This window comes from Leucopleurus acutus, assembly GCF_964270905.1.
Source record: "Leucopleurus acutus genome assembly, chromosome: 3".
Classification (NCBI taxonomy): domain Eukaryota; kingdom Metazoa; phylum Chordata; class Mammalia; order Artiodactyla; family Delphinidae; genus Leucopleurus; species Leucopleurus acutus.
This window is the reverse complement of record NC_139145.1, coordinates 50272214-50284318: the sequence shown is the minus strand read 5'-3', so window position 1 is coordinate 50284318 and position 12105 is coordinate 50272214. Positions and strand designations below refer to the sequence as shown.

Sequence of the window (12105 nt, the reverse complement as noted above, 5' to 3'; positions counted from 1 at the left end):
TGCAGGACCACTGAGGTCAGTGTGGTGATCAAATCCAGGTGGGAGATGTTACCTATGGTACCTGCCCCCTCTGCACCCTGGGAGACTTAAGAGGCATTTGGAACGACCAGTGGGAGGGCTCGTGGAATGATTGGATATGGAGCAGGAAGAGAGATCTTGGATGATCTGGAGGCTTTGGCTACCGTTGCCAGACTACAGAAGTGATGGCAAAGGGCTTTCATCACACGCTAGCTCTGAAAAATTACTGATGGACTGTGTGAGGAGTCGTCCCAGGCTACGTCCAGGCTCGGTCCGCAGTGCGGTAATCGATTAGTGATGCCTGCCATCCATTGGCTCTGGGGAGTGGCGCCATATATGCTACTTCCCTGCCATCCCAAACTAGAGTTTCAGTGTTCCTTGGAGAAGTGATCTGTCTGTGCCTCACATGTGTTTCCTCTTGCTTGGGTAGGACTCACTCCGCCCACCACGCCTCCGTACAAGCCCACAGAGGAAGACCCCTTCAAGCCAGACATCAAGCACAGCCCAGGCAAAGACATAGCTCCCACCCCGGAGGTTCCCCAGCTCGGGGCCGCCGCAGAGGCTGCCCGCAAGCTGCCGAAGAAGCACCCAGAGCGGAGCGAGCTCCTGTCCCACCTGCGGCATGCCGCAGCCCAGCCAGCCTCCCAGGCTGGCCAGAAGCGCCCCTTCTCCTGTTCCTTTGGAGACCACGACTACTGCCAGGTGCTCAAGCCAGACGGCGCCCTGCAGAGGAAGGTGCTGAGGTCCTGGGAGCCATCTGGGGTCCACCTTGAGGACTGGCCCCAGCAAGGGGCCCCGCGGGCTGAGGCACAGGCCTCTGGCAGGGAGGAAGACGGGAGCTGTGATGTCGGTGTCCCCACCAAGGACAGTACGCTGCTGAGAGACCACGAGATCCGCGCCAGCCTCACCAAGCACTTTGGCCTCCTGGAGACAGCCTTGGAGGATGAAGACCTGGCCTCCTGCAAGAGCCCCGAATACGACACCGTCTTTGAGGACAGCAGCAGCAGCAGTGGCGAGAGCAACTTCCTCCTAGAGGAGGACGACGAGGAGGAGGATGATGAAGAGGACTCAGGGGTCAGTCCCCCTCGCTCTGACCACTGCCCCTACCAGAGCCCACCAAGCAAGGCCAGCCGGCAGCTCTGTTCCCGCAGCCGCTCCAGCTCTGGCTCCTCGTCCTGCCGCTCCCGGTCACCAGCCACGCGAAGGACCTTCAGGTATGGATAGACGGGTGGCCTCAGGATGGGTGGTGGACCCCTGAGGACCCCCCAGTTTCAGGGTGTCAGGGGAGAGAGGAGCCCTGAAATTGGGGCTGCGTCTCCCTGTGTGGTCAGTGTCCTGGTCGGAGGCTCTGGAGGTGGACTCCTTGGGGAGTTGTGGGCAAGTCCTGTATCCAGGCAAAGCCTGCTGTGTGGCAGTCAGGAGTGGCCCAAATCTCCTGGCCTCGGGGGAGGAAGAAAACTCACTTTCTGGCCTATTGTGGCCTGATATCCAAATGAACTTGCCCCTCATTCATCTGTTTCTGTTTCTATATTTGTAAAATGGTTAGGTTTTTGTGTAAACATATACAGTTAACCCTTGAACAAGGCGAGGGTTAGGGGCACCAATCCTCCCTACAGTCAAAAATCCCGTGTAATTTATAGCCGGCGCTGCTTAGCCGAGGTTCTTTCGTATCTGCAGATTCAACAACTGCCGACAGTGTAGTACTGTCGTATTTACTGTTGAAAAAATCCCAGTGTAAGGGGATCCACAGAGCTCACATCCATGTTGTTCAAGGGTCAATATACCCACACAGTGTAATACCTATGTGATGTTTACATGTGAAAGAAAGATCAGCATAATTCTAATCTATGTTCAAAAAAAAAAATACCGGGATTTAAAGCAGTGATAAGGTTTATTCCCATTTCTCCGTGCTGCTGAGTTGCACAGTGTCGTCCGGCAGTCAGCCGCCCCCGTGGGAGCTCTTTTACCTTCGCACAGGGATGATGTGTCATGAGCCTGTTTGCTCGTACCATCTTTGCTCACTGAACCGGACTGTAGAAGGAGCTGGTCCAGAATTCCGTGGGGGGCTGGGCAGAAAGAATAGAAGTTTGGCATATTTTGGTGGAGGTCGATTGCTTCTCTCCCTGCTCACAGCAGGACCTGGCTCTTCCTGGGGGAGGCCTGAGGAGGGTGGGTGCAGGTCCCAAACCCTCTGCCCGAGATGCACCTGAGTGACCACCAGATGGTGCTCTTGGGTCCGGAGCAGTGCAGAGTCACCAGGAGGCCTTGTTACCACTCAGATGGCAGGGCCCCACCTCCTGAATGTCTGGTTTTGAAGGTCTGGGGGTGGAGGTGGAGAACTTGCATTTGTAACAAGTTCCCAGGGAATGATGACGTTGCCAGAGTGCCATGCTCTGAGAAGCAGGATTCAGGTAATAGGAAGATACCTTTTCTTAGGAAAATTGTGCATTATATTTCCTTATCTATACCAGTAGCTCTTAACTGAAAATCTGATTAAAAGTAAAGCCTCCTTTCCCCATTAGAATGAGCATAGACGTCTAACTGAGCATTCAGTTTTAGGGGATTTGTGGACTCCCCAGACACTAACGTGCTGAAGCCCTGAACTATCTGTCACTCGAAATGAGCTTATTTTGAGCAGTTTCTCTAAAAGCTCTTCTACGTAATAAGCCAGGACGACCAGTCAGAGCCATCTTCCGTCAGACCTCTCTGAGCCCTCCTTCCAGCTCCGTTCTCCTTTCTCCAGGGGTGGCTGTGAGCCAGCCCACCTGTGTTCTCATTAGGCGGTTTCCTCTGCAGCATCTGCTCAGAAGCTGCTACGGTTCTTGTCCTGTTGAAGCGCATCCCCCAAGGCAGGAGCTGGAGTTTCTCGGCCTCCTTCCCCGCCTGAGCTGTTCACGGCCTGTACCCATGGGCTTGTCTGCAAAGAGCTGGGGGCCTCTCTCGAAACCCCCATGGATTCTCCTTTTCCTCTTCTCCCTTTTGGGCCAGGTTCAGGGCTGGCTTTCTCTGCCACTCGAGAAAGTTAATTGGTTAACTTGGTTCCTGCTCAGCTGCCTGGCAGAGCTTGGTGGCTGGTAAACATGAAAAACTAGTCATCAGTCTTCTCCAGACCAGCATTTCTTTACCTGTGCTTCTGCTACCAAACAACAGTCAACAGGAAGCACTTTGAGCTGGTTTAACAAGCCCTACAGCACCTTCCAGTCACTCTCAGTTCTTCATGGGGGGAGGCCGCCAATTCCATTGCAAATGGATGATGATACTATTATTGTGTAGTACTTTAAAGTTTGCAAGTCACATCCCTTTCTTTTACCCTATGTGAGCTTCACAGATGCACTTGGAGGGTGCGTCTGCCTCTTATCCCCATTTTATAGATGAGGAAGCTGAGGCTCAAAAACGTTCAATAGAAAAATATAGCCAGCAAGTATTGAGCTGTTCCTGGGCTAAGCATTTATGGGCATGTTCTGATTTGATCCTCCCAAATGGCCTAGGAGGCAAATACAATTGATTCTCCCTAGTTTACAGGTGGAGAACTGGAGCTGAGGTGGCTGCAGTAGCCAGCCCAAGGTCACCAGCAGGGAGGTGGTCAAGTCAGCGTTGGAACGCTGTCTGACTCCAGAGCCCCTGCTCTCATCCTCTGCTTTATTCCCAAGGACGCAGGCAGCGTGTGGCAGAGTTGGGACTCACCCATGCCCCACACGCCTTGCTGCTTCCACTCTAGCAGCCTGGCCCTCAGGAGGAGAGGGCAGTGTGCAGACAGTCAGGAGGGCGCAGGCGTGCGGCATCCGGGAGCCTCTCGGGCTGTGCATCTGGGCTGACTGGTCCCCTGACCCCCGGGGCCCGGGGGCTGTGATGGCTGCTGGGGCTGCTGCTTGGCCAGGCTCCAACCACTGGAGGGAGAGCAGCGGGTCTGGAATCAGCAGGCCTCCCACTAGCTCTGGCTTCCTTACTTTTTAGCTTTGCGCGAATTTCCTACTGAACCTGAGCCTCAGGGTTTTCATCTGGAAAGTGGGGAAACATGAGACCTCAGAGGATGGTTTTTTTCCTTCAGGTCAAATACCATAATGAAGCGAGAGGGCCTTTCCGCCCCCGTTGGCATAGAAAGGGTCACAAGGGTTATGATTAGCAAAGTGGTGGTTCTCAGTGATCTCGTCCCAGAAGCTGGCAGAAGGTATGTGTCGGTCACGTGTTCAGACCCGCAGGCGAACCCGGGCGGTCACCGCTGAGGGGGAAAGCCGGGCTCCCTCAGGAGGGCCTTCTCATAGTTCTGCCCTCACGAACGAGTCCGAAAGAAGCGGAGGAAGCACCCCTTGCCTCCTGAGCAAGTCCTTCCCCCGTCCCCCTGTGGTTCCTGCCGAGAGTGAGTGCCTCTGCTTTGCTTGTTCACTGACAGATGTGAGAGCAGAGGGTCGTGTTCAGACAGAACGCCAAGTGTCCGGCACACCAGGAAGCAGCGGGAAAAGGCCATTGTAAGTGAAATGGGGCCCCAGAGCCCAGAGTGAATGGGGATGAGCAGGGGCATCAGGAAGTGCTAGGGCTTCGTAGACCTGAAGCCCTTTGAGGTCATCTGTGGCCTGCAGGAGGTAGTTACATTTCTCTCATTTATAAAAGCACAGGGGTCACCAAAGGGCATCAAAGGTGGCACCGTGCAAAATGCAGCCAAGGGCTGGCTGGGAGGCGTGCAGTTGGTGAGCACGTAGGGCTCAGCGTCAGAGGCTTGACAGGGCCCGGGGGACAGGCGGTGATGGGGGAGCAGAGCTGGCCTTGCTTCCACTTCGGTGTGACCGTCAGTTGCTCCCCAGCTTCCCTGAGCCTCAGTTTACTCATCTGTACACAGGGTCCCGCGGTGCGATCGGGGCTAAGGGACCAAGAGAGACTGTCCCTTCCTCCTGATCCATCTCCTTAATCTTCTCCCAGAGTTAGTTCACAGGCCAGGCTGTGCCTGGTGGACCCACTGCAAAGCACCCCGTAGGGAACATTCATCAGGAAGCTGCGGCGAGGAGCTGGACTCATCTCCTCCGTATCACTTAGAAAGGAGGGAAGGGAAAGTAAGACAGAAGCACGAACAGACAGACAGACTCTCACTGGATTGTCCACCTCCCCCCCCAGCATGGTGCTTCAGGGAAGGGAACACATGAGGTATGCATACCCCAGAGGTACGCATGCAGCTGTCTCGAAGCAGGTACTTAAAACCCTGTGGAGCGTCTTCCTGGAAACCATGTGTGACCATTCAGCAGTTGTGACATGCCCTGTTCTAGGTGCTGGATGGCAAGAGTGAACGAGACAGACAAGGTCCCCACTTCCCATGGTTGGGCCAGAAGGGAGAGAGAGACAACAGACTCATAAACAAATCAATAAACACTGTAATTACAGATTGGGAGGTGCACTATGAAGTTAATCACGTCATGACTAAAATGTCTGAAACAGTCGTGTTTTGACTGTGTGGGGCTGATGTATTTATACGGTCGTCTAGGAGGGGCATCTTCAAGGAGCTGGGCCCCAAGAGATGAAAGGAGCCAATGAAGCAAAGATTCTGGAGGACAGTGGGGCAGAGGCAGGAAAGAGCCTTGTGAATTCAAGGTGCTGGAGGAGGCTGGGAGAGGACATTGCTACGCGCAGCTGAACCTAGGCCATCCTAGGGAACGTGCACAGTTCCCGTGACCGTACAGCAGCGCCCTGCTGTGGACTGCGGGCCCTTGCTTTCCTCCCTGCCCTCAGTGGCGCAGAAGGGGATGGCTGGAGAACCACAGGCCTTAACCTGTTCCGGAGAAAGCCCATCTAAACCAGAACCTGGTGATTGTGCCCACAGGAGCACAGCTGGAGTTTCTCCAGCAAATCAAAGCCACTCTTCCGATAGCTGTGGCTTTAACTTCCAATCACAGACGGTAGAGGAGGAGGGGAGGTTCCAGCTGGGCTTCCCCTCTCCCCTCCCCCTGCTGGGCAGTTCTAGGGGCCTGGCACCAAGCTCACCTGAAGGTCACCTCTTGGTCACAGTGTCTACACAGTACCCTGGCGAAACCAAAGATGATGCTGGCTCCAGGCCCTATGCCCCTGCCCCATTGCTTTTTTCCCAGCCCACTCTAACCCATAGCGACCTGGCCCCCTTTGCTCGTCCATTACCATCCTCGGACCTCCCCCACTACCAGAAAAAGTCAGACTCAGAACAAATACAGAAGCTACTCACTGTGCAGTTACATCCATAGTGACGGCTCCCTCTCCCATCTGCGCCCAGTCTCTGCTCATTCCCTTCAAGTAAACAGCTGCTTCCTTTGGGGCCACTTCCCCATCCGATGCTAAACAGCCCCCTCCTCTCACAAGGCAGGTCCTCTGGGATAGCGACCGTCATTGTCCTCTCTGACTCCAGCCCCAGCTGGTGTCACTCGCTTAGCCAGGTGATGTGGACTGGGGACGAGGACTCCATGGGAGCCTGCCACCAAGGGGGCTCCAGGAAGCCAGGCAATGATGACGGGTCCCTCTGTGTCCCCCTCGGGCAGGGTGAAGGCCGCGTGGTGTACGTTCGAAATCTCTCCAGTGACATGAGCTCCCGTGAACTGAAGAGGCGCTTCGAGGTGTTTGGAGAGATTGTGGAGTGCCAGGTGCTCACGAGAAGCAAGAGGTGAGTCAGGCTCTCGCAGAGGAGGGGAGTGGAGGGCACAGAGGTTCCAGTTCAGGTTTGGAAGCATAAAAGATGCCTGAGAAGATTTGCAGAACAAATCTACTGCCAGCGCAGGGGAAGGAAGGACCGGTAACCGTCATGTAACCCAGTAATAGCAGGGAACATGTACTGATAATTTGCTAAAGTGCAAGCCAATTTCCATACATTCTTTTTTTTTTTTTTTTTGCGTTACGCGGGCCTCTCACTGTTGTGGCCTCTCCCGTTGCGGAGCACAGGCTCCGGACGCGCAGGCTCCGGACACACAGGCTCAGTGGCCGTGGCTCACGGGCCCAGCCGCTCTGGGGCATGTGGGATCTTCCCAGACCAGGGCACGAACCCATGTCCCCTGCATCAGTAGGCGGACTCTCAACCACTGCGCCACCAGGGAAGCTCTCCATGCATTCTTTTACTTAACTTTCCAACTTGCCTGTGACGTATGCACTCTTACTCTTTCTATTGCTCTCCTTTCTGGGGAGCTCAGACAAGTTAACTGAACAGCTACCTAGTGGCAGAGCCAGATCTGCAGCCCGTGTGTCAGCTTCTGGTTTTCCATCCTAGACCCTGGTACAGGGCTGCAAAAAGCTCCTGGTGGGGCTTCCCTGGTGGCGCAGTGGTTGAGAGTCCGCCTGCCGATACAGGGGACACAGGTTCGTGCCCCGGTCCGGGAAGATCCCACATGCCGCGGAGCGGCTGGGCCCGTGAGCCATGGCCGCTGAGACTGCGCGTCCGGAGACTGTGCTCCGCAGCAGGAGAGGCCCGCGTACCACAAAAAAAAAAAAAAAAAAAAAAAGCTCCTGGTGGCTGAAGGCATGCTTGCATTGCAGTCTTACTTCGCTGCAAGCCCCACGCTGCTCCATCCCTCTGTTCCTCTGCAGCCGTGGCCCAGGTGTCTCACTCACCTGGGGAAGCAGTGTTTCATCTGTTAGGGGATCTGCAAGAATAGGTTGCGTATAAATGTACAACTTAGATGTCAAAGCTTTGTCGGTTTTGAAATAATTCTAAAGTATCTCCCATTATACTTGCAAACGAAGTTATTAAGTTTTTAAAATTCTAATTTAATAATAATTTTTAAAAACTTCAGTGAGAAAATAGTTTCTGCATAAGAATCATTACACATCTCACATCCCTTAGGGTGGCTACAGAAAATAACAAGCGTTGGTGAGGATGTGGAGAAATTAGAACCTTGCGCACTATGGGTGGGAATATAAAAGGTGCAGCCACTGTGGAAAACGGTATGGAGATTCCTTAAAAAATTAAACATAGAATAACCATTTTATCCAGCAATTTCTCTTCTGGGTATATAATCAAAAGAATTGAAAGGAAGATCTTGAAGAGATATTTGCACATCCCTGTTCATAGCACCATTATTCACAATAGCCAAGAGGTGAAAACAACCCAAGTGTCCGTTGACAGATGAATGGATAAACAAAATGTATATGCATGCAATGGAATATTAGTCAGTCTTAAAAAAAGGATGGGCATCAGTCCTGTCACATGCTACAGCATAGATGAACCTTGAGGACGTTATGCTAAGAGAAATAAGCCAGTCACAAAAAGACACATATTGTGTGATTCCACTTACATGAGGGATCTAATGTAGTCAAATTCATAGAAACAGAAAGTAGTATGGTGGTGGCCAGGGCCTGGGAAGAGGGGGTATAGGGAGTTGTTGTTTAATGGGTACAGAGTTTGTTTTGCAAGATGAAAAAGTTCTGGAGGTCCATCACACAAACTTAACACAACTGAACCGTACCCTTCAAGATGGTAAATTTTATGTTATGTGTTTTTATCACAATTTTTTAAAAAAGTCATTACACAAATAGAACTGTTTTAAGTTCTGTGCAGTCTTCAGGATGTCAAATGAAGACAACCTGTAAAGACAAAGCAATCAAATTAATCTCTAAGGAGAAGGGTCAATTTGTTAAGATTTAAAAAGCATGCATGAGTCTCAGACATTTAAAGAATCAGAAGGGTCCCAGCTTTGGCCTGGTTCAGAGAGATGTCAGGAAATGTGATACAGCTGAGTGTTTACAAGGCATCTGCTGTCACTAGGCCTGTGCTGAGTAGTAGGAGGGTCCACGTGGTCTCTGTCCGTGAGGAGTCTGTCTGGCAGATGGGTAGATCGGGGTTCGTTCTCTTGTTGTTTGTGGAACTGAGGAGTCAGGTAGAACTGACTTTAGGTCCCCCTCACCTCGGCATCCTTCTCAGGCAGGCTTCCCTCCTGGTAGCTTCCAGGAGGAAGTGGCTGCCTCCAGCTCTAAGTTTGTCTCCTACTCGGGAAAGCAGGAGTCTGTCTCCCTCACGGTTCCAGCAAAGACGTGGGATGGAGTCTTTGGGGTTCTGCTTTGGCTGACGGGTTCGTCCTTGAACAAATCACTGTGGCCAAGGAGGGCCACCGTTGTGTGACTTACCCTGGCGCCCTGAGCCCAGCTGAGCACAGGGCGCTGTTGTCAGAGGACGGGGAGTAGAGGCTGAGCAGGCAGGCACGACACGTCTCCCATGAAGGATGAGATGTGTACGGAGTACCATCGATCTCAGGGAAGGTGAAGGCCAAGTTAGCAGCCAAGGAAGGGCTGGCTGAGGCTGCCTTTGAAGGGTGCGGGCCCGGGAGGATGGGGGCATAGGTGTGGCAAATCCTAGAGAATGGGAATCCTGAGGGAAGTAGAGGGGAGTGTGGAAAGGATCAGCCTTCGTGGCGGGAAGCCTGAGTTTACTTCCCTGCTCTGCCACCCGTCTTTGGGCAAATTCTGAACTCAGAGCCTGTTTCCTCACTCCGGAGGGGGGAGGTGACAACAGCCCCCCATCACAGGGGGGTCTGAAGAGCGTGTGGGGCGATGGGTGGTGGCCAGCCCCGGGCCAACATACGGTAGATTGCCTGCTCTTACTATGACTCCATTGTGGAGGTCAGCCCCGTGACTGTCGTTGTGTCTATCGAGGGGCCATGTGAGACAGTTGCGGAGTCATCGTGGCTTTCCGCTCCTCACCTAGTGGCGGGTGGTCTGACGATGTCGACCGAGCTGGCCCAGTGACGCGCTCCCCTTGTCCTCTCTCCCCAGAGGCGAGAAGTACGGCTTCATCACCTACCGGTGTTCTGAGCACGCCGCCCTCTCTCTGAGGAACGGCGCTGCCCTGCGGAAACGCAGCGAGCCCTCCTTCCAGCTGAGCTACGGGGGGCTCCGGCACTTCTGCTGGCCCCGCTACACTGACTACGGTGAGTATGTAGGCCCCGCACATCCCAGTCAGACCCAAAACGTCAGGGGCAGTGCCCTCCTTTATTGGAACCTAAAGCCCACTCTGGACACGGCTGCCACACCCAGACTCCCCTGTGCTGGTGAGTATACCTGGGCAGCCACCTGGCCCGGAGGCTGGCCTCTGGTGCATCTTGTCCTGTGCCAGGACTGCTACCAAAGAGACGAAGCCTCTCGTGGCCTCTTGGAAGGTCCAATCTCGTGTTCACAGCCACCTGGCAGAACCATGGTACCGTCTCTTTGACCTCACAGGGCCAGTAGCTGACCTGCCCCCTTGAGGGGCATCCATGGCAGCCCCGACAGGCAGCAGCCTTGTCCATTAATGGGCCGCAGTGAAACTATTGTCATCTGGGGACAAGTCAGTGAAGAAGGACAAAGTACCATTTAGGAGAGAGTTCTTTATAGGGGAGAGTCCGGTGCAGCCTCCGGAGTGCAGGGCTGAGTGTCAGGAGACCCCGGAGGCTCCCGGCCAGGCAGCGCTCCTGACTGCATGTTCCCCGTGGGGACCCAGTTCCCTGGCCACGCGCTGAGGGATTCACAGTTTCGTTGGGTGCCTTACGTGACCTCCTCACTGGTTTCCTAATGGGCAAGAAACTGTTAAGGGAAGTAGAATTAGAGGCTTTTGGAGCTGGAAAGGAGCTCTGGGGGACTCTGCTTCAGGCCTCCCCATCCTACAACCAGGGCGACCGAGGCCCTGAGACACTGCTCCCATGGCAGAGGTGTTCCAGCAGGAGGGCAGCGCTGCTTCCCGCCGCCCGGTGCTCTCTGAGGTCTCAGGCGCATCCGCTCTGTGGTGCTGACCCCGGCGGCAGATTTTCTGGTCCGCTGGCCTTGCTGAGCTGTTTGCCGCCTTCCCCTCTCATTGCCTCCTCCACCCCCACCCAGATTCTAATTCAGAAGAGGCCCTGCCTGCGTCAGTGAAAACCAAGTACGAAGCCATGGATTTTGACAGCTTACTGAAGGAGGCCCAGCAGAGCCTGCACTGATAACAGCCTTAACCTTCGAGGAATACCTCAATACCTCAGACAAGGCCCTTCCAATATGTTTACGTTTTCAAAGAAATTAAGTATATGAGAAGGAGAGAGAGCGAGTGCGTGAGAGAGAGAGAGAGAGAGAGAGAGAGAGAGAGAGAGGCTTGGAACTGCTGTCCTTTTAAAACAAACAAAAAAATCAATGTTTACATTGAACAAAGCTGCTTCTGTCTGTGAGTTTCCATGGTGTTGACGTTCCACTGCCACATTAGTGTCCTCGCTTCTGACGGGTTGTCCTGGGTGCGTTCCAGACGCTGAGTCCGTCACCCGCCTCCCCTTCCTCCCCGACCGACGTCCCCTCGTAGACGTGCAGCTGTGTTCACCATACCATTTCTTGTCTGTAGTGTGTGATGATGAAATCGTTACTTGTGAATAGAATCAGGATTATAAACTCATTTTTAACTGAAGAAAAAAAAAAGTATATCCTTAATGTATTTATGGCTCAGATGCACTGTGCCTGGGATTGTTGTATTGCTTCCTTGATTTTTTAACTATGCACTGTCGTGAGGTGTTTGCCACTGAGCTGCACTGCTCCCTTTGCCAGAATGCCCCAGAGGTGCTGGGTGGCCGGAAGCCTGGTCACCGGGGAGGTGTGGCATGCAGCCACAGCTGGGAGGAATGGAGAGAGGTTTCTGGGCCTCTTCTGCTGAGCGCTGCCTTGTCTCTCATTGAGTTAGTTTGGGTCCATTTACAATCAGAGCCCTCATCTGGTGTCCAGCTCACACTTAGAATTTGTGCCTGGCCGTGAGTGCTCAGATCCTTGCGGACCTTGGAAGGAAGGTGGGGTGAGCTGCGTTATTCCCGTTTTCCAGGCAGTGCCCCAAGAGGCGAAATGACTTGCCCAGGGTCCCACAACCAGTGAGACTACAGAGGAACGGCCCAGCCCGGGCCTATCCTAGGATAAAGAGGCAAAGTTGCAAGGACTGGTAGAGGCGGGTTCAGCTAAAAAGGACAACAGGCTAGACGCTTCCAGGCTCATTTTGTGGGGGTAAGTCAATGGCTGTCTCACCAGCATGGGGCAAGTTTAGGCTCTGGTACCAGTCTTGATCCAAGGGGTCCTGTGGTTTGCTTATACCTGTGGACATGCCATCACAGCTTCAGTGATGCACCTGGGGTGACACAGAGAGGCAACCTGGGAGCGGTCATTCATCCTTTT

General features: G+C 53.6%; 1 protein-coding gene across 3 annotated transcripts in view; it reads left to right on the top strand.

The window, feature by feature from the left end:
• PPARGC1B (PPARG coactivator 1 beta) overlaps window positions 1-10904 on the top strand; it is a gene marked incomplete at both ends in the record, with an annotated part of 105294 nt that extends 94390 nt beyond the window's left edge. For all 3 annotated transcript variants that reach the window (XM_082837268.1, XM_082837267.1, XM_082837266.1), the window contains 5 exons: window positions 449-1232; window positions 4409-4484; window positions 6510-6631; window positions 9727-9881; window positions 10804-10904. In XM_082837268.1, coding sequence (XP_082693394.1) covers window positions 449-1232; window positions 4409-4484; window positions 6510-6631; window positions 9727-9881; window positions 10804-10904 — 1238 coding nt within the window. The remainder of the gene's footprint in view (window positions 1-448; window positions 1233-4408; window positions 4485-6509; window positions 6632-9726; window positions 9882-10803) is intronic.
• Between the last annotated feature and the right edge of the window lie 1201 nt (window positions 10905-12105).